At 35.0% G+C, this 20,281-nt stretch overlaps 1 protein-coding gene and 1 long non-coding RNA gene across 3 annotated transcripts; one reads left to right on the top strand and one right to left on the bottom strand.

Moving 5' to 3' along the window:
* Positions 1 to 312: 312 nt before the first annotated feature.
* Positions 313 to 13,623, top strand: LOC146945801 (NB-ARC domain-containing disease resistance protein). The gene is made up of 3 exons (XM_085744088.1): positions 313 to 1,183; positions 10,221 to 10,694; positions 11,799 to 13,623. Exons 1-3 carry the CDS (start codon positions 595 to 597, stop codon positions 13,520 to 13,522), a joined length of 2,787 nt encoding a protein of 928 aa, XP_085600214.1. The 5' UTR covers positions 313 to 594; the 3' UTR covers positions 13,523 to 13,623.
* LOC146945802 (uncharacterized) lies at positions 1,256 to 4,068 on the bottom strand. Of its 2 annotated transcripts, none has more exons than XR_015026506.1 (2): positions 3,623 to 4,068; positions 1,256 to 3,535 (listed from the first exon to the last, which is right to left on the bottom strand). It is a non-coding gene; the product is annotated as an uncharacterized LOC146945802 (long non-coding RNA). The 2 variants fall into 2 exon arrangements; XR_015026507.1 differs by having other exon boundaries at positions 1,256 to 3,532.
* Positions 13,624 to 20,281: the final 6,658 nt, after the last annotated feature.

The following is a 20,281-nucleotide window of genomic DNA, read 5'->3' as shown; positions in this document are numbered from 1 at the left end:
TTATTTGTTTAAAAGCACGTCACATTTGCTCCAAACTCGAGTCTACCAAAAAGCTACATAATATGGCTTCTACATTTTCACGTTTAAAATGCCTTGAAACGTGATAATCAAGCGGCAACGTGCATCCAACACATATTTGTAAGGTGGTGATTGTCCAAATTTTGTAAGCTCTATTTAAATAATGTCTTGGATTTTTCTTCAATCTACTTTTCTTATTTTAAATAATGTCTTGGATTTTTCTTCAATCTACTTTTCTTATATTTAAAATAATTTATTATTTATGGACTCCACTATACCATACCCTGTCAACATACAATTTTGAGGCTTGTCACATTGACTTTACTGCCTTCTAATTTCTTGGAAGATGCTAGGAACTTGTCTTTCTAACTACTCTAAATTCTAGAATGTAATGCTGCTACTAACTTCAAAGTCAACCCCAACTTCTATTATTTTCCTCATTCTCCTCCTTAAAACACTAGCAGTATTTAAGTTTGAGACTAGATCTCTATTGTTGAAGCAAATGGTTGTGAATAATCAGCAAAAAATAAAATAAAAGAAGCTTTTGTTTGGTAAAAAAAGCAACAATTTTGCAAGATGGCCAAACCAATAGTAGACTTCACAGTACAAAAAATCAGTGATTTACTCATTGATGAAGCTGTGTTCTTATATGGAGTGAAAGACAAAGTACAAAGTCTTAGAACTGAATTAAGGATGATGGAGTCTTACTTACAAGATGCAGATAGAAAGCAAGATGAAGATGAATCTCTCAAGAATTGGATTTCAGAAATCAGAGAAGCTGCTTATGATTCAGATGATGTCATTGAAGCATATGCACTCAAAGAAGCCTCAAGAAGAAACATGACAGGTACCTTAAACAGAATCAAAAGGTTTGTTTCAATTATCAACAGGTTAATAGAAATTCATCAAGTAGGTTCACAAGTTGATGGTATCATTTCTAGGATAACTAGTCTTACAAAAAGTTTAAAAACTTTTGGCATAAAATGTGAAATAGGAGAAGCATCAAGTTCTATACATGGGAGAAACAAAGCTTTGAGAAGATCTTACTCTCATGTTATTGAAGAGGATATAATTGGTGTTGAAAATGATGTTAATGTTTTGGAGTCATGTTTGGTTGATAACAACAATAAGGGGTGCAAAATTGTTGCTATTTGGGGTATGGGAGGTGTAACACCCATACTAGACGTATCTAGAAAGTCTAGCACGAGCGTTATTTTAGTATTGGATACATTAAAAATTTACAACATAAAAACTTCGAATGAATTTATATACAACAACACGCGTTCGTACAATGTCAAACATCGTAACTTATCTAAATTAAAATCAATACATCCTTGAGATCCATAATCTTCATGCTTCAGGTACGAACGAGCTCTTGCTGAAAATCCATCCGGCTACTATCTTGACGTCCAATCTGATATCTGAAACAAAAAAGGATTGGGATGAGACATAATGTCTCAGTGAGCTCCACCTAATCCTAGGCTATAGGCAACCACGGGGGAAAACCTACGGTCACCACGTGTCTACTTTACAACCTGCCGGTTGATTATACGTGTGTGGGGACTTGCTTTCTTAGACGGTTGTGCATACTAGGGCCGTCATAATAATCTTACTTGTTATAGGCTTCTCTTCTATACGTGTCATGGCGGTTAGGGGGAATCTAAAACCGCAATGCCAAGATACACTCTATGCATCAAGGCTCTCATATACTTCTATCATGACACGATCCTAAACCGGACGATTAGGGAAACCTAAGATCGTCATCGGCATATCTTTTATACTTGCTGCTACTTGCTTAATATGTTGTATCAACAACATATCATTTCTTATCACATAAGTGATTCTTGCTAACTTACTTCTTCTTGACTATCTATGCCAAGTCTCTACTTGTTCTTGACGATCTACGCCAAGGCTCTATGACATAACTTAAACATGTATAATAAATATGCAAGTTAGCTTCATTGATTATGTTAGCGTGTAACAAACAACTTATCTGAGTTCATTTTACGGATTAGTTCCGAGTGGAGTAACCCCGGAAGTTAATCCCTTACTACCGGTGAAAATGCTTTGCAATAGCGCACCGGACTCCCTTAGTGAACGTGCGGGTCCCTTACGGCTTACCCCATTCCCCTTGGAGAACCTTTTATATCCAACCTTGGAAGGAATATAAAAGACACGACACCTTAACTTAGTGAAATGCGGCTCCCTTTCGGCTTAACCATTCCCCTTGGGGAACCCCTTGAACCCAACCTTGGAAGGAATTCAAGAGACATAACACTCTTATTAAATTCTTAGTCTTATGCATGTATGAAGGTTTTACCTAAACATACCAACTCTTTTACCTCGGATCCCTAGACGATCCCACTAGAGGTAACTATATGCTTGCTTAACTTACTTCGCGAATGGATATGAAATCGATTCACGTCTTGCCATACTCGTATGGCTCTTGCTTCTTAATAAGATAATACTTTATCACCTTGCATCCAATCAAGCATATCACTAATGCATAGCATTCTAATCTTTACTAACTATTCTAGTTCTCAATAACTATACCGAGGCTCTAGTTCTTCCCTTTCTTAAGGATAACTTGCTACCCGATTCATAATATGATCTCTCGTATGCCATGCTTTACTAACTTGCATAATAATTGCCTCTTTATCATAAAAATCTTGCTTTCTTGGATCATCGCTTAGGACCTTGGTTTGAGGGGTTTAACTTATAAAAAGACTGCTCAAATGATCCGGAACGGAAAACACCGAGCCTGCCAGAACGAGCAAGCAGTACCAGAAAGTACCACTTGCTCGCCATTGCGAGCTCCTTTACTCGCCGTTGCGAGTTCATCTACTCGCCGTGGCGAGTTGGTGGCGAGTACTGTTCCTCCAGGGAGGGGTGTTTTGCTTGCCATGGCGAGCTGTTTACTCGCCGTGGCGAGTTATGACAGTTCAGACCTGCATAAAAATGGTGTTTTTGACCCAAAAACCTCAACCAAGTGTCTCTAATCATGTTATGACCCTTAGAGGTCATAGGAAACATTGTAAAACATTTTCAAGGCAATTATCAACAATTATAGCAAGCATAGCAAAAAGGGGCAACTAAACTTTTACTTGAAAACCCTAGATAATTCATATTATTCTTAATAACTTAACATGGCATAATCATGATCCCAAAGGGTGGGAAACTATCTATGGAACTCACCTAGAAATAATCTTGAATCAAAATCATGTTCCATGCAAAAACCCTAGCTTTGCTTCACTTGCTTCCTTTGCTTAAACCAATCAACTTGTCATCCTTTCCTTGCAAACCAAGACACCTTACCAAGCTCAAAACCATGCTCCAAACATCACCCTCAAACACACAATCAAACCTTAAAATCAAGAGGAATTCTTTGTGAGGAAGGATAAAGATATCAATCCATTCAAGCTTAATATTATTACCTTGATCATGTAGAGACCATTCCTTGTACCAATTTGGAATCCATCTTCACCATACACCAAACCCTAGTCTTTTCCAAACACTTCTTCAAGAGAAGAAAATAGAATAATCAAACATAAAACATACTTCCTTAATCTTGAGTGACCATAAAGGAATAAGTGTGGAAGCTTACCATATGAGGATGGAGTGTCATGAAAGATTGGTGAAGAGAGAAAGAGAGTGGCATGAAAGATGAGAGCAAAGGAAAGATTCAACAAACTCAACTTCCATGATCTTGAAGAACCATAAATTAAAGCCTTGCCTTGAGGGAAGAAGATTTGCAAAAGATTGATGGAGGAAAAGAGAGGAAGAGGGCGATGGGTTAGAGAGAAGGGAGAGCAAAATCTTTCTCTCAACCCTAGAGAGAGAAAGTAAATGAGAAATGAATAATTTTGGGACCAAAATCAAATAAATATCTCTTAATCGTGAAATTACCAATTTGCCCTTGCCACATGCGTAATTAAAACGACTTCGATACTTACTCCGTAATAAGCTGATATTACATAATAAATATTCTCCACTAACTTTCTTTCAAAATAAGTTCTCTGACACGATCGACTGATAACTTTTCTGATACTGACAGGCGGGATGTTACATTCTACCCCCCTTAAAAAAAAATTCGTCCTCGAAATTTAGAAACCAACTACCAATCGTCGCAACTGCGGCCTGCCTTCTCTAACTTTAGTTATATGAGGTCTGTTAATACTCACTTCACAGAGTTTGAAGCATACTTTCCTCATCAAAATACGTAACACATCCTCTTCCTTTATTCTCATAAACGAATATGATTTCCTCAATCCTAATATCTTTCTCAAAATCATAGAACCATCTTAGAACCTTGTGTCCAAAACACACTTTTGCTGCATGTGGACTAGTCGTCTCTATTCCATATCTCATCTTCCTAGCATAACCATTCACGTAAGTAACCTTTTACTAACTAAAACACTCAGGATTTGCCTTTATACTGGGGTCCTACCGGAATCCAGGTTTGCCCTGCAGTGCTTTCTGGCATCTGATATATCTTATCATGCATACATCTTACTATGCATACATAATCTTTCTTACCGCACTTTGCGAATTATGCCTCTTACATACATTACTCATATAGATGATTCCACGAATCTCTTATCTCTTTTCAGAGGCTTAAGAAGTCCTCCGATTCCATTGCAATCTCATTGCATCTTATCACACCCGAACTAAAGGGTAACTCATATAGCTTAACATAGAGGAGTGAGATCAACTTGCTACTTCGTCTGACAATCTAACGATCAACGCCGTGATCCACATGTTCTTGAAACTTTCTACTAAATCCACTTGCACATACTCTCGAGTGCCATTTCTCATTAAGTGATAACGATACGTGTTCTAATATCTTACTCAATATAATTTCTTAAATATTGGTATGCGGATTCTTGGAACGAATAAATACTCGACTAAAAAGAATTATCATTTCAAAACTGAATCAGTATTGGTACTACATAACCACAAGACGAGTCTTTATATTTTTGAAAAGGTTTCAAAGCTCGTCTTATGTGAACTTAATTGCTTGTGACGTACCTCCTCAGTTTTGATAATGAAAAGTTTCTGGTTTAAAATATGCATCGTTCCCAAGTTCCTTGATACCGATCTTAACTTTAAAAGTTGTAAAATTATGATTTAACATGTCTTAACAAGTATCGTTTTCACTTAACAAATTTTGCTTATGAGAGTATGCTTCTCCTTCCATGATAACATACTTAACTCCGAAAGTGGATTCTTACCTATTTTCCGTTATCATCTTTCGTGCATCCTAATCAATTCATATTTGGCAACTCTTGTCTTTTCCATCTTACTTAAGTGAAGACACATACTTAAAACTTTTACCTTAGCCATCAATACTTGAATAAGAATTCGTCCTTACTTATCACATAGAGAACTCCTCGCTTGTCTTATGATACCTTCTTGTTAAACTTGTGTTACCAACCGAACATTCTTCACGTAGATCCATACATACTAAAATCCCACATTTCATGATTACCATTAACTTCCGTAGCGCTACTCTGATTCCCACTGATTAACTTAAACTAATACTCTAATCCGTTAGAGCAATTGAGACTTCAATTCTGACTTATCACTTGATTACTTACTTCTTGAGATCCTCCATGTCGCAACCAACATTATAATCTTATACTCATAATACTTGACTTGGGGGTAAACCTTACGTTATTGCTGGTTGCATTTACCTGCGGAGGTATACATAACATACTCGAACTTGGTTTCGGTCAAACTCGAATTCCTTTAACAAACTCATCTAGCACTTGAACATATCTTTCTTGACATTTGACCTTGGCATTCTCGCATACTATGTCTTGCTTAATCATACCAATGCTTGCTCATTAATTCTTCTTTTAAAGAAAACTTTGTAAACTAACGCACGGGTCATTGGCGTTGCTGATTTTCTACTATATAAATACTGAGTTTAAGCCCCGGTCGCTACTCTAAATCATAAAATGAGTTGATAACACATACGTGCCATCAACCTAGACTCCAATAAGTCTAGTCCGCTCTACGATTGTCGTAGCAAACCGGTTCCTAGAAATCTTTTGTAATTTTCAAAATGTCAACTTCAATCACCCTTACGCGCAAAACTTTCTAAAATCTTTTAAACTTGATGATTCAACTTCATGATGAGCCTTAGCAAGTCGATTTAGCAAAACATACGTTCGAGAGATACGTCATAATTCCACATAATTTGTAAACCTTGCGATTTCCCATATCTTGGCACCGCTTTCGCTTCTTACTTTATACCTCATGCATAAACATCAGTGACTTTCCTTCTAAATACCGGAACTCCTATACTCTTGATTTTGGATCGTTCTTGACTCTTAACACATTAACTTCCAAAGCTACCTTGAATCGTATCGATTTCGTTGATGGTTGCCCATGCCTTTTTCCTTGGAATTCTTAGAATATGATATGCATTCGTTACTTGACGTCATAAAAGTTTTTTTCGTCACATAAAAGTTTATTGTGAAGACATCTCACCAATAGTCATTGCAAACCATTGGAATGGATTGGTAGAAAACGGAAAATTTCATCCCAGGCTTGCTATTGGTGAGCTTCTCCAACTCTATTTTTCAGAAACATTCTTTACATGAAATTCTTTTTCTCAAATATGCAATGCACATCATTCATTCCTATCATCGTGAAATGTTCTATAACATTTGCATGGCAACATCAACCTTTTTCCGATACAATTCTTGGTACGTCGGAAATCAATGTCTTAATCCTGATAACATAACTCTTTCTCTTGAATCCTTAACTTCCTCCACTAAGAATAGCTTACCTCTTACATAACCACTTACGCAACTTTTCAAACATACACGTCCTTAACTTCATTCATGCGAACCTGCTGACCCTGTCAACAATTATCGTCGTCTAACTATCTTGTAACATTGTGCTGACATTCCGGAATATCATAAACCCGTTCCAAAAACAACTCTTACTGAAACTTTCGGTTACATGGAATATCCTATTATTTTACCCGACATTGTCGGAATGTTCCTTCTTAGCATTATCTTACATTCCCGGAGGATTCACACTTTTACTTGCTTAGTTCGCCGGCCACCTTTTGGCACGATCAAACTTCTTCATCACATACTTCGTTCCTCCTGGGTCCTATTCAGCTCTCAGGCATCTATTCTAATCGTTGAATGCTAAATTGAGTTGATCAGGCTCAACTAACAACAACAACTAGAACATTTACCCGGAACCCAATGGTCCCACTACCTTAGTTGTAATCTAATGACCCAAGGCACGGTCTGAATCGACCTGCTCTGATACCAAATGTAACACCCATACTAGACGTATCTAGAAAGTCTAGCACGAGCGTTATTTTAGTATTGGATACATTAAAAATTTACAACATAAAAACTTCGAATGAATTTATATACAACAACACGCGTTCGTACAATGTCAAACATCGTAACTTATCTAAATTAAAATCAATACATCCTTGAGATCCATAATCTTCATGCTTCAGGTACGAACGAGCTCTTGCTGAAAATCCATCCGGCTACTATCTTGACGTCCAATCTGATATCTGAAACAAAAAAGGATTGGGATGAGACATAATGTCTCAGTGAGCTCCACCTAATCCTAGGCTATAGGCAACCACGGGGGAAAACCTACGGTCACCACGTGTCTACTTTACAACCTGCCGGTTGATTATACGTGTGTGGGGACTTGCTTTCTTAGACGGTTGTGCATACTAGGGCCGTCATAATAATCTTACTTGTTATAGGCTTCTCTTCTATACGTGTCATGGCGGTTAGGGGGAATCTAAAACCGCAATGCCAAGATACACTCTATGCATCAAGGCTCTCATATACTTCTATCATGACACGATCCTAAACCGGACGATTAGGGAAACCTAAGATCGTCATCGGCATATCTTTTATACTTGCTGCTACTTGCTTAATATGTTGTATCAACAACATATCATTTCTTATCACATAAGTGATTCTTGCTAACTTACTTCTTCTTGACTATCTATGCCAAGTCTCTACTTGTTCTTGACGATCTACGCCAAGGCTCTATGACATAACTTAAACATGTATAATAAATATGCAAGTTAGCTTCATTGATTATGTTAGCGTGTAACAAACAACTTATCTGAGTTCATTTTACGGATTAGTTCCGAGTGGAGTAACCCCGGAAGTTAATCCCTTACTACCGGTGAAAATGCTTTGCAATAGCGCACCGGACTCCCTTAGTGAACGTGCGGGTCCCTTACGGCTTACCCCATTCCCCTTGGAGAACCTTTTATATCCAACCTTGGAAGGAATATAAAAGACACGACACCTTAACTTAGTGAAATGCGGCTCCCTTTCGGCTTAACCATTCCCCTTGGGGAACCCCTTGAACCCAACCTTGGAAGGAATTCAAGAGACATAACACTCTTATTAAATTCTTAGTCTTATGCATGTATGAAGGTTTTACCTAAACATACCAACTCTTTTACCTCGGATCCCTAGACGATCCCACTAGAGGTAACTATATGCTTGCTTAACTTACTTCGCGAATGGATATGAAATCGATTCACGTCTTGCCATACTCGTATGACTCTTGCTTCTTAATAAGATAATACTTTATCACCTTGCATCCAATCAAGCATATCACTAATGCATAGCATTCTAATCTTTACTAACTATTCTAGTTCTCGATAACTATACCGAGGCTCTAGTTCTTCCCTTTCTTAAGGATAACTTGCTACCCGATTCATAATATGATCTCTCGTATGCCATGCTTTACTAACTTGCATAATAATTGCCTCTTTATCATAAAAATCTTGCTTTCTTGGATCATCGCTTAGGACCTTGGTTTGAGGGGTTTAACTTATAAAAAGACTGCTCAAATGATCCGGAACGGAAAACACCGAGCCTGCCAGAACGAGCAAGCAGTACCAGAAAGTACCACTTGCTCGCCATTGCGAGCTCCTTTACTCGCCGTTGCGAGTTCATCTACTCGCCGTGGCGAGTTGGTGGCGAGTACTGTTCCTCCAGGGAGGGGTGTTTTGCTTGCCATGGCGAGCTGTTTACTCGCCGTGGCGAGTTATGACAGTTCAGACCTGCATAAAAATGGTGTTTTTGACCCAAAAACCTCAACCAAGTGTCTCTAATCATGTTATGACCCTTAGAGGTCATAGGAAACATTGTAAAACATTTTCAAGGCAATTATCAACAATTATAGCAAGCATAGCAAAAAGGGGCAACTAAACTTTTACTTGAAAACCCTAGATAATTCATATTATTCTTAATAACTTAACATGGCATAATCATGATCCCAAAGGGTGGGAAACTATCTATGGAACTCACCTAGAAATAATCTTGAATCAAAATCATGTTCCGTGCAAAAACCCTAGCTTTGCTTCACTTGCTTCCTTTGCTTAAACCAATCAACTTGTCATCCTTTCCTTGCAAACCAAGACACCTTACCAAGCTCAAAACCATGCTCCAAACATCACCCTCAAACACACAATCAAACCTTAAAATCAAGAGGAATTCTTTGTGAGGAAGGATAAAGATATCAATCCATTCAAGCTTAATATTATTACCTTGATCATGTAGAGACCATTCCTTGTACCAATTTGGAATCCATCTTCACCATACACCAAACCCTAGTCTTTTCCAAACACTTCTTCAAGAGAAGAAAATAGAAGAATCAAACATAAAACATACTTCCTTAATCTTGAGTGACCATAAAGGAATAAGTGTGGAAGCTTACCATATGAGGATGGAGTGTCATGAAAGATTGGTGAAGAGAGAAAGAGAGTGGCATGAAAGATGAGAGCAAAGGAAAGATTCAACAAACTCAACTTCCATGATCTTGAAGAACCATAAATTAAAGCCTTGCCTTGAGGGAAGAAGATTTGCAAAAGATTGATGGAGGAAAAGAGAGGAAGAGGGCGATGGGTTAGAGAGAAGGGAGAGCAAAATCTTTCTCTCAACCCTAGAGAGAGAAAGTAAATGAGAAATGAATAATTTTGGGACCAAAATCAAATAAATATCTCTTAATCGTGAAATTACCAATTTGCCCTTGCCACATGCGTAATTAAAACGACTTCGATACTTACTCCGTAATAAGCTGATATTACATAATAAATATTCTCCACTAACTTTCTTTCAAAATAAGTTCTCTGACACGATCGACTGATAACTTTTCTGATACTGACAGGCGGGATGTTACAGGAGGTTTAGGAAAAACAACATTGGCTAAGAAAGTATATCATAGTACTAAAGTTAGGCAAAATTTTGAGAGCTTAGCTTGGGCTTATATATCACAACATTGTCAAGCAAGGGATGTTTGGGAAGGGATTTTGTTGAAGCTTTTATCTCCTTCTAAAGAGTTAAGAGAAGAACTCGTGAGTATGAGAGACGATGAAGTTGCGAAAAAGCTGTATCAAGTTCAAGTGGAGAAGAAGTGTTTGGTAGTTCTTGATGATATTTGGAGTATAGGTACTTGGAATAATCTGAGTCCTGGTTTTCCAAATGAGAGATCATTGTCTGTTGTTGGTAGTAAAATATTGCTTACTACTAGGAATACCGAGGTTGCAATGCATATGGATTCGACTTGTTATCGTCATGAACTGAGTTGCTTGAATGAAGATGATAGCTGGGAGTTGTTCCAGAAAAAGGCATGCCGAAAACATGATGATCCAGATCCAGGTATGAAGATTTAGACTTTGTTTGATTAGATAAACAACTTAGTTAAGCGCTTATAACGTAACTGCTTATGTTTAAATTATTTCAAATAAGTTATACGATGTTTTCATAAGATATCATGATCCAGATCCATGTATGTTGATTTAGACATTGTTTGGATAACCAACTTAGTTAAGTGCTTATCATACAAATTATAAGCTGTTTTCATAAGATATCCCAAAGAGTTTATGGAGATGAGCTGAAAATAGCTTATAGACTTCTCATAAACTGTTTCCATAAGATCTCACAAGTGCTTATGACAGTAAATAAGCTCAACTAAGTCAATCCAAACAGGAACTTATCCTCTTTCAATAATGCAGTGTCAGTATCATTTATTTCATAGAAGAAATGAGTTGGAGAATCTTATTCCTGCATTTGCTTACCTTGTTAATGAACCTGCTAGTTTCAATCTTCTTTCAGCATCATTAGTTCATAGAAGAAATGAGTTGGAGAATCTTATTCCTGCTCTTATTTTTCAAAGAATTTGTTGTCAAAACCATGTTTGTGTCCTGAAGAAATTTTCTCTGCATGTTGCCTAAAAGTGGAAAATCATAAATTCCAGTTTTTCAGTTGTTTTTTAGTTTTGCCTACACTTTGTGTACTTTATTTTCTCTTAAAAAAAGAATTGTGTCTAACTCATCATTACGAAACCAAACCGGATTGTAATTCGATAGATGTCCACAACTTATAACCACTATTCAAGTCATACCATTAGGAGATACGAGACTAAACCCAGACCTTACACCCAACACAATGAAGATGTTCGAGGCTGCATTGCAAGCAGCTTGGGTGGACTGTGCAACTAAGATAGAATTTTTAATGAACGCAATTGCGCCCAGCTAAATGGGCCTAGATTGTGGACAATGCAGACAACCTAACAAATGACCTAAGAAAGTTATTTTTGTTTCATTTGAATGGTTTTGCACCAAGGAATAAAATATATGACTTGTGCATGGAACTGAAACTACACCCTTTTACCAATTATGGAATAGGTTTTGCAGTTCTTCCAAGTTGAATTATTGAAATTTGAATTTACCTTTATGCTTTCTTTTTTTGCTTTGCACACAGATTCTAGAATCAGCACAGAGATGGAGAAATTGGGAAGAGAAATGGTTGGAAGATGTGGAGGTTTACCTCTAGCTATAATTGTCCTTGGAGGACTATTAGCATCAAAGCCCACATTTTATGAATGGGACACAGTGAGACAGAACATCAATTCATACCTAAGAAAAGCAAAAGGCAAAGAACAACTTCTAGGAGTATCTGAAGTACTAGCTTTGAGCTATTATGAATTGCCTTACCAATTAAAACCATGTTTCCTACACTTAGCACATTTTCCTGAAAACTTAGAGATACAAACCAAGAAGCTTATAAGAACATGGGTGGCAGAAGGTATAATATCATCGGTTCAAAACGCAGGAGATGGTGAGGAAGCTCTCGAGGACGTGGCACGACGTTACTTGACTGAACTCGTTGAAAGGTGTATGATTCAGGTGGTTGAAAAGAGTTCAACAGGAAGGATTAGAACAGTTCAAATGCATAATCTCATGAGGGACCTATGTGTGTCTAAGGCATATGAAGAAAATTTTCTTGACATTATTGATTCGAGGAATGCAGATCAAACTAGTACCTCGAAAGCAAGACCGACTGGTAAAGTTCGACGGATCGCGTTATATCTTGATCAAGATGTTGATAGATTCTTCCCTAGACATTTAAAAAGCCATCACCATCTTAGGTCTATACTCTGCTACCATGAAAAAACGGCTAGGTTAACTGAATGGAGTTTGATGAAATCAGTTTTCAAAAAGTGCAAGTTACTTAGAGTTTTGAATTTGGAAGGAATTCAATGTCAAATGGGAAAATTACCTAAAGAAATTGGCTTTTTGATCCATTTAAGGTTTCTAAGTCTAAGAAACACAAAAATTGATGAATTGCCAAATTCAATAGGAAATTTAAAGTGCTTGCAAACCCTAGACCTTCTCACAGGAAATTCAACAGTTCAAATACCAAATGTCATAGGAAACATGGAAAAATTGAGACATTTATATCTACCTGAATCATGTGGCAATGGCATTGAAAAATGGCAACTATCCAATCTGAAAAACTTGCAAACTTTGGTTAACTTCCCTGCTGAGAAATGTGATGTAAAAGATCTCATGAAACTAACCAGTTTAAGAAAATTGGTAATAGATGATCCTAACAATGGAGATATCTTCAAAAGTACTAATGTAACCTTCAACCACCTCGAGTCATTGTTTTACGTTAGTTCTGAGGAAATATCAGTTCTTGATGTTTCTGCAGGGTGTCCTAATCTATACAAGCTACACATAGAAGGGCCAATAAGTAATCTTCCACAACCAAACCAAATTTCATCAAAACTTGCTAAGCTCAAATTACAAGGTTCTGGACTTGTTGCCGATCCGATGACAACATTGGAGAAGCTACCAAATTTAAGGTTGCTTGAGTTACAGCTTGATTCATTTGTAGGAAAGCAAATGGTTTGTTCAAGCAAAGGTTTTCCTCAGTTAAGGTCACTTGTTTTGAGTGATTTGTCTAATCTTGAACATTGGAAGGTTGAGAAAGGTGCTATGTGTTGTCTTGGGAAGCTTGAGATTTCAAATTGTACTAAGCTTGAGGTTGTTCCAGAAGAGATTAGGTTTGTAAGGAGTCTTAAGGATTTGGAGATTAGATCAATGTTTGCTGCATTTAGAATTAAGCTTGAGAAAGGTGGTGATGAACATTACAAAGTTCAACATGTTCCATCTTTGGTATTTCGTTACTGTGATTATTAGAATTAGAATGTTTTGTATCTGAAATTCATTCTAAATGATTTCATTTTTTCAGTCTTGTAATTTTTTGTTACATTATTTTGAGGAATTCAATAACCCCTGAATGAAAATCTAGATTTTACTGTCAAAGAGTTAAAATTGGAACACATAAGGTTGCATTCATAGACTTCACACCAATATATGATGTTACAATAGGTGATTTACTGAATTATATCAAGCATGACAACACTGTTATGCACAATTTTATCAAACTCATTCCAAAACTATGTATCACTTTGTACATATGCATATTTCCACTCTTGTTTAATATTTGTAAAGATTTGAGGTATGATTATTCTTAAAAATCAAGATTTCTCTTTCAACCGTGCCAACATATAGTTGCATACATAACCAAATAACACATATACAAAATCAAAATTTAAAGGTACCAACAATGACCTGATCAAGGGACTTAGACTTCTTAAGCCGGTCGGTTTTCGATGGCTGGCTTTTGTGTATAGAGAAAATTTAGTTGGAATAAGAGAAGGACCCACTTGTTTCCAAAGATTAGTTCATTAATCACGGAGACTCACTTCTAAATACATCAACAAACAATATATCATCCATGTTTGGTTGGACGTTGGAAGCTCAAAAAGCACGTCTGCAGCTAAAAAACATGATTTATCCATGAAAATTATGATTGGATTCAACAAAAGTAAATTGACTATAGAGCCTAAAGAGATTTGACATGAAGCTAATATTCGTGGTAATTTATTTTATGTTATCTTTTTATTTGTCCAAAATGTCGTTATTTACATTTATATGTGTAGCTTATATTTTTTTTTCCTTACTCTTGAGTTTTTTTTTTTGAAAGGTCTTAATTACATTTTAGTTATTTGCTGTTATATATTTTATTATTTTTTAATTATTCTATCTCTCACGCTAGAACCCACCTTATTATAACATAATTTGACAAAAATTAGTTTTTAATATGATATGCATTTTATTTAAAATTTCTAATAATTTTTACACAATTAAATTAAGTAGAATAAACAAACAAAATTTCTCAAACTCAATTCTTGCTATTGCAAGATTTTTCCTCCCTGAGACCCTGACCCGATATACCCAACTGCATAAACAAGCAAGATTGGGTTTGTATATTATTACATCATATCCGGCCACTATGAGCTATGTGGGATAATGGGTCAACCCGATCCATTTCTTTTTCCTTTTTAGCTTATTATACTAGTTTTTCACAATTATTTATTTAATGAAATATGATCGGATGCAAGTATAATTATTTTAAACATTAACACTGAATATAAATTAAAATTAAGTTTTTTTTTCTTTTAATTGTTTCTTATGTTTGCTTGCTTCTCGTGAATGGTTCTTTTATTTGGTTTGATTTGATTTGATTCTTCTCTCTTGGTTCTCTCTCTTTGATTGTTCTTCTCTCTTTGATGGTATGGTTTCTTCTCGTTGGTTATTGTTCCTCTTTGTGATGATTTCTCTTTTTGGATGTTGCTTCATCTCTACGATTGTTATTTCAAGGATGTTGCCTCATCTCTACGATTGTTATTCAATTTGGTTGCTTTTTTCGTTGATTATAATATTAGTTGGTTTGGTTTATTTTCATGTTTAATTTCTAACAAGATCAAGATTAAAGCTTAGTAAACTTTAGTTTTTTTTTGTGGTGTCCGGGGTTCGAACCACAGACCTTGTATATATTATGCATTGTCCCTACCAATCGAGCTAAGCTCATGAGAACTAGTAAGCTTTAGTTTGATGTATAGTGAAGCTTATATTATTGAGTATCTCATCATTTTTTTTAAGTTTATATTATTGAGTATCTCATCATTTTTCTTTTGACAAACTTTCCATATTTCTTATTGTTGCATCGTGAATTGAGGGGAGATCCTACATAATAAGTTATTCGACTCATGTTATTGGGCCTTTTAGGTTTCTAAGTTAATAGAGTTCTTTTATATTTTACTATATTTTTACTTGTACCCTTTATTATGCTATGCTAATGTATTGTGAAACCCTAATCATCTTCTTTATTATTCTCTGCGAAACCTTATATTGTTAACGGGCAAAAATCATCTAAAGTGAGTATGATGTAATGTAAAAAAATCAAAGGTTGTTATCGTAACAAACTTATAATTTGTTATGATGTTCGTACAATATTTGGCTTTAATTTGTTAATTGTCAGTTGATATTGCTTTCTTTACACTCTAAATTAAACTAATTGTGTGAAAGTAGTTTTAAAGAGAATACCTTTACAAAATTAATTTCTTGAAACACTCTTTCTAATATTAAATTTTTTTATTAAGTGAACGTCATATGAGTTTTACCACTTTAAATAAAACTGATCATTTTTAAAGTATGAGACACACGTTGATTTCATATTATATGAGAGTGAATATTGAGAAAGAGTTAAAAAAAGGAATGGCCATAAGATTTCCCATGTTGGTTTAAAAGTGATGGAACCATTATATTACGACAGGGACTCCATTTGTGATGGAACCACTATGTTGCGATATTGGCCAATCCAGTTGTGATATTATAATTTAATTCAACTTTTTTTTTTTTTTTTTACATATTTTTATGTTTTTAAAAAATGTATTGTTACACTTGAATTGATGATTAATATCAAGTGACATGTTGATCAAGAGTCAAGACTAATATCAAGGGACATTATGTCATGCAATCCGTTGCAATATATATACTACCATTTTGGGAACTCTCAACCAACCAGCCAACAAGTTAACACAGTGACGTTCTTTTATCCTGACGTACTCTTGTACTGTACAATCGAAAGGCAATACTTTAGAAAAGTTATAGGCCGGTTCCCTCAAAAAAAAAAAAAGTTATAGGCCGGTAACTGGCGTGGCAAGGGATAAAGTACAAAGCATACAGCCAAAGCACCTACCACCTTTGGAGTTACTAGGGTGGGGGCATTTTACTTCACTCTCTTAAATGAACAAAATTAGACTATGGCACCATTCGCTGAATGCAGTACAACCACTTCATACAACTTTCATCACTTGCATGACTTATAGTATATTGTTGCATACATACATACATATATATGGATGAAATGAAATATGGTTGGAAAATGTGTTTACATTAGAGGTATATTGTACATCTTAAATAATTTTAGTTCCTAACAGAAATTAAATTTATTATTTTTTGTATAAACTTTTGTCTCTTTTAGTCTAAAAATAATTTTCTTCAACACTTTTAATCCCTATATTTTTTAAATTCCATCACAACAATAATGGTTGCATCATTTCTAGACCACCATGAGAAATCTTATGATTATTCTTTTTCTCTAACACCAACTCTATTATTAAATGAAATCAATATGAGTCTCATACTTTGAAATTAAATTTCATTTAAAGTGGCGAGATTCATGTGAGTTTCACTCAATAAAAAGTGAATGTTAAAGAAAATGTTAAAAAATGAGTGTTTCAAGAACATCAAGTTTGTGTGGTATTTTCTTTAAAACCACTTTCACACAAATTTGGTAATTTTTTATCCTAAAAATCCGAAATTCCAATATTTAATATTAGATTTATTATTATTTTTCTGGAAAGGCATATTAGTTTAATTAAAAAATATAAATAACAATTAAATTAATAAAAAACGGCTAATAAAACAAATTAATAATGGAGTTCCAATTTTATTATTAAAAAAAAAATAACAATGGTGAACATCACAATTTACAACTATATCTTCCAACACTTAGATATTCAAAATACAACACTTAGATATTCAAGGAACGATAAGAATTAACAATAAGAATAAGAAACAATAATATGCAAATATATATGTATACCATTGCCATATATCTCAAGAATGGGAATTAAATTGCCTAGCTAGCTAAGAGCTATATATTTCTGATCTTCTTGGAATGTTTGGCTTGCGAACGACAAATACAGAAGCCAGATCGTGAGGGACTTGAAAGAATACTTGAGATGGTGAAGCTGAATTTTTGTTGCTTAGTGTTACTCTTGCTTTCTTTGGAGCTGGTGGACAAACCAAAAAATTATGGCTACTTTGACCTCTTGATGAAGTTGGTGTGTGACATTCTTGTTCATCCTCTTTTAGAACTTTCTTTGTTGTCTCTACCTCGGATACATGTTTCAATGTTTTAGAAGCTATGGTTCTTATGGGAGTAATTGGTCGAAACTCTTCCAACATTTCAAGACCCATCTTCTTGGTTAGCTCCAAAGCAATATAGCTAGTAGCTATATGGCTTGTATTACAATCTAGGGAATTCGCTTAAAATAGAACCAACTTTTTTTCCTTCTTCTAGAAAGTGTGTGTGTGTGGGGGGAGAGAGAGAGAGAGAGAGAGAGAGAGAGAGAGAGAGAGAGAGAGAGAGAGAGAGAGAGAGAGAGAGAGAGAGAGAGAGAGAAGGCGTGCAGAGTGAAATGGAGAAGGTGATGATGATTAGGGGTGCTGAAAGAGAGACAGATATATGAGAGAGACAGGGTGTGGATGAATTGGTGGGGAAGTTGCTTTATAGGGTACACATGGGATGAAGGGAATGATATAAAGATGAAAAAATAATAAGAAAAATTAATGATAACAAAGGTAAGAGAAAATGAAAATTGCAAGAGAAAAAAGGGAAAAGCGAGGGAATGCAAAATAGAAAATTGTACTCATTGTAGTAAGCATCAACAAAAAATTCAGCAAAAAAGTGTTTTACTATAATATAAGTGGTATTTAAACCTTTTTTTTTCCTTTTGTAAATTATTATATCATGCAACTACAGGTGGATCAATGTTTTTGTGGTCACAACCATAAATTTAAATGCTTCCAACACAATCGAAAATGGAAGAAGATTGAAACAGCAAAAAAAAAAAAAAATAGACGAAATGACAATAGTAATTAAAAACTCTCACATAAATAGAGGAGTTATAGATCAAACCCCGACCACGACGTCCAAACTATATAGAACAATTTCGGCATTTTTTGCAGGTTGAGTTATTGAATACATTGGTAATGTGTAATTTTATAAGTTCAAATGTATTGAATTTGTAGTTGTGACCATGTAAGAGTTATTTGTAATACAAATATTTCAATATAATCGAAATTTATTTAAGTGGTTGACATCTCTTAATCTTTATAAATACTTTTCTATATGTAACACAACGGCCATAAATAAAAATCTTATTCAAATATAATATTAAGAGATTCAAATATCTAAAGGAAAATGTTACTTCTCAATAAAAATAGCTTCAAGAATTTTTCAAGAAATAGTTGGCAAATTTTAATTGGATGATTTATTTGTCCACTTCCTATTTTTCAGCCACACCTCCTTGAATTGTGGCAAATAGTGCATTGTGATTGATTATTCTTTATTCTTGAAGAATTCTTGATGTTATTTTTCTAGAGATATAGCATTGTTCACCGTAATATTATAGGTAGCACACCATCGCATATCATGTGATGTGATCCATTCCTCAAGGATTTCATTTATGGAAGATAAACATACATAAGAAATTTGGTGGATTCACCAAATATTGGTCCTATCAAAAATGAAATCGACCAAACTTTTTAATATGCTTTTGTCTTTCATTATTGGTGTCCTCCTTAAATGTTTGTTCGATATTTTAAAATTAATTTGTTACATTTTTGGTGTTAACATTTTCTATTATTTTTCTTCAAAAAAAAAAAAAAAACATTTTCTATTATTTAAAAAGATAAAAAGTAATGCAGGAAGGAAGCAGAAACAGCACAACATTGCATCTGACAGCACATGATGGGTAGGTTTAGCTTCGGATCATGTGGTCGCTCCCACAATAATAGTGAATTTGTTTTGTCTTTTCCTGATCTGCATGTCAATCATTCCATTTGCCTTTGCTTCGCTGTTCAGATTCAATCAACCACGTTCTTCTTTTTATACTTTCCCCTAACTTCAGGTCAACTTAACTTACTATTATTGCTTTTCACGTTCTTCTCACACTTTTCTTCACAATTCCTCTTGCTTATTCTTTCGGCATATATAGTTTTCAGTTCTCATCAATGTTTATTTGATCTATTAACTAGACTTTTGACCCCTGTGACGCACGGGTCTTGTCGACTATAATAGAGACATGAATAATCTTAAATCCGTAGGTAGATCAATAAACACAAATTAGATTATTAAAGATACAATATTACAATCAAATTTGTTTTACTATGTCCTTCAATGACACTTGAATCTTATTAAATTTTACATTTTAGTTTTGAAAAACTAATCAATTAAAAAATGTTATTTTATTTTATCACAATATATTATTGGAGCATTATCTTTTTATTTTTTTAAAAAAATTATAAAGAAAAAAGATAAAAAGAATACAATATTATATTGTTGTTGATGACATGTTGTCATTACATAATTTTTAGGACTTATTTTGACATTTTGATAGAGTTCTAAGCAATATAAAGTATCCAGGAGATGTTAAAAGCAACAAATTTGGAAGACCTGGAAGCTGCCAATCGTATTGCGATTTTCACCATCGCAATACGATTTCTTGAAGTCAGAGAGCATGTTTTTGAAGGAGCTGAATCGCAGTACGATTCAGCCAATCGTGATACGATTTCAAGAAGGGCTTTGAAGGTAATTAGGGTTTAATGAAGCCATCGTGATACGATTTGTGCCATCGTGGTACGATTTTGGGCGATCAAAATTTGCCTATTTAAGCTGAAGTCAGTCTCAAACAAAGGGGATTATGATTTTGGAGAGCTAAAGTGTGATTTTAACACCCAGAAGGCTGCAGCGGAGAGGAT

Source organism: Medicago sativa, chromosome 2 (assembly GCF_051527215.1).
Source record: "Medicago sativa cultivar Bolivia chromosome 2, Bolivia_mono, whole genome shotgun sequence".
NCBI classification, from domain to species: Eukaryota; Viridiplantae; Streptophyta; class Magnoliopsida; order Fabales; family Fabaceae; genus Medicago; species Medicago sativa.
This window is presented reverse-complemented; position numbering and strand designations above follow the sequence as displayed.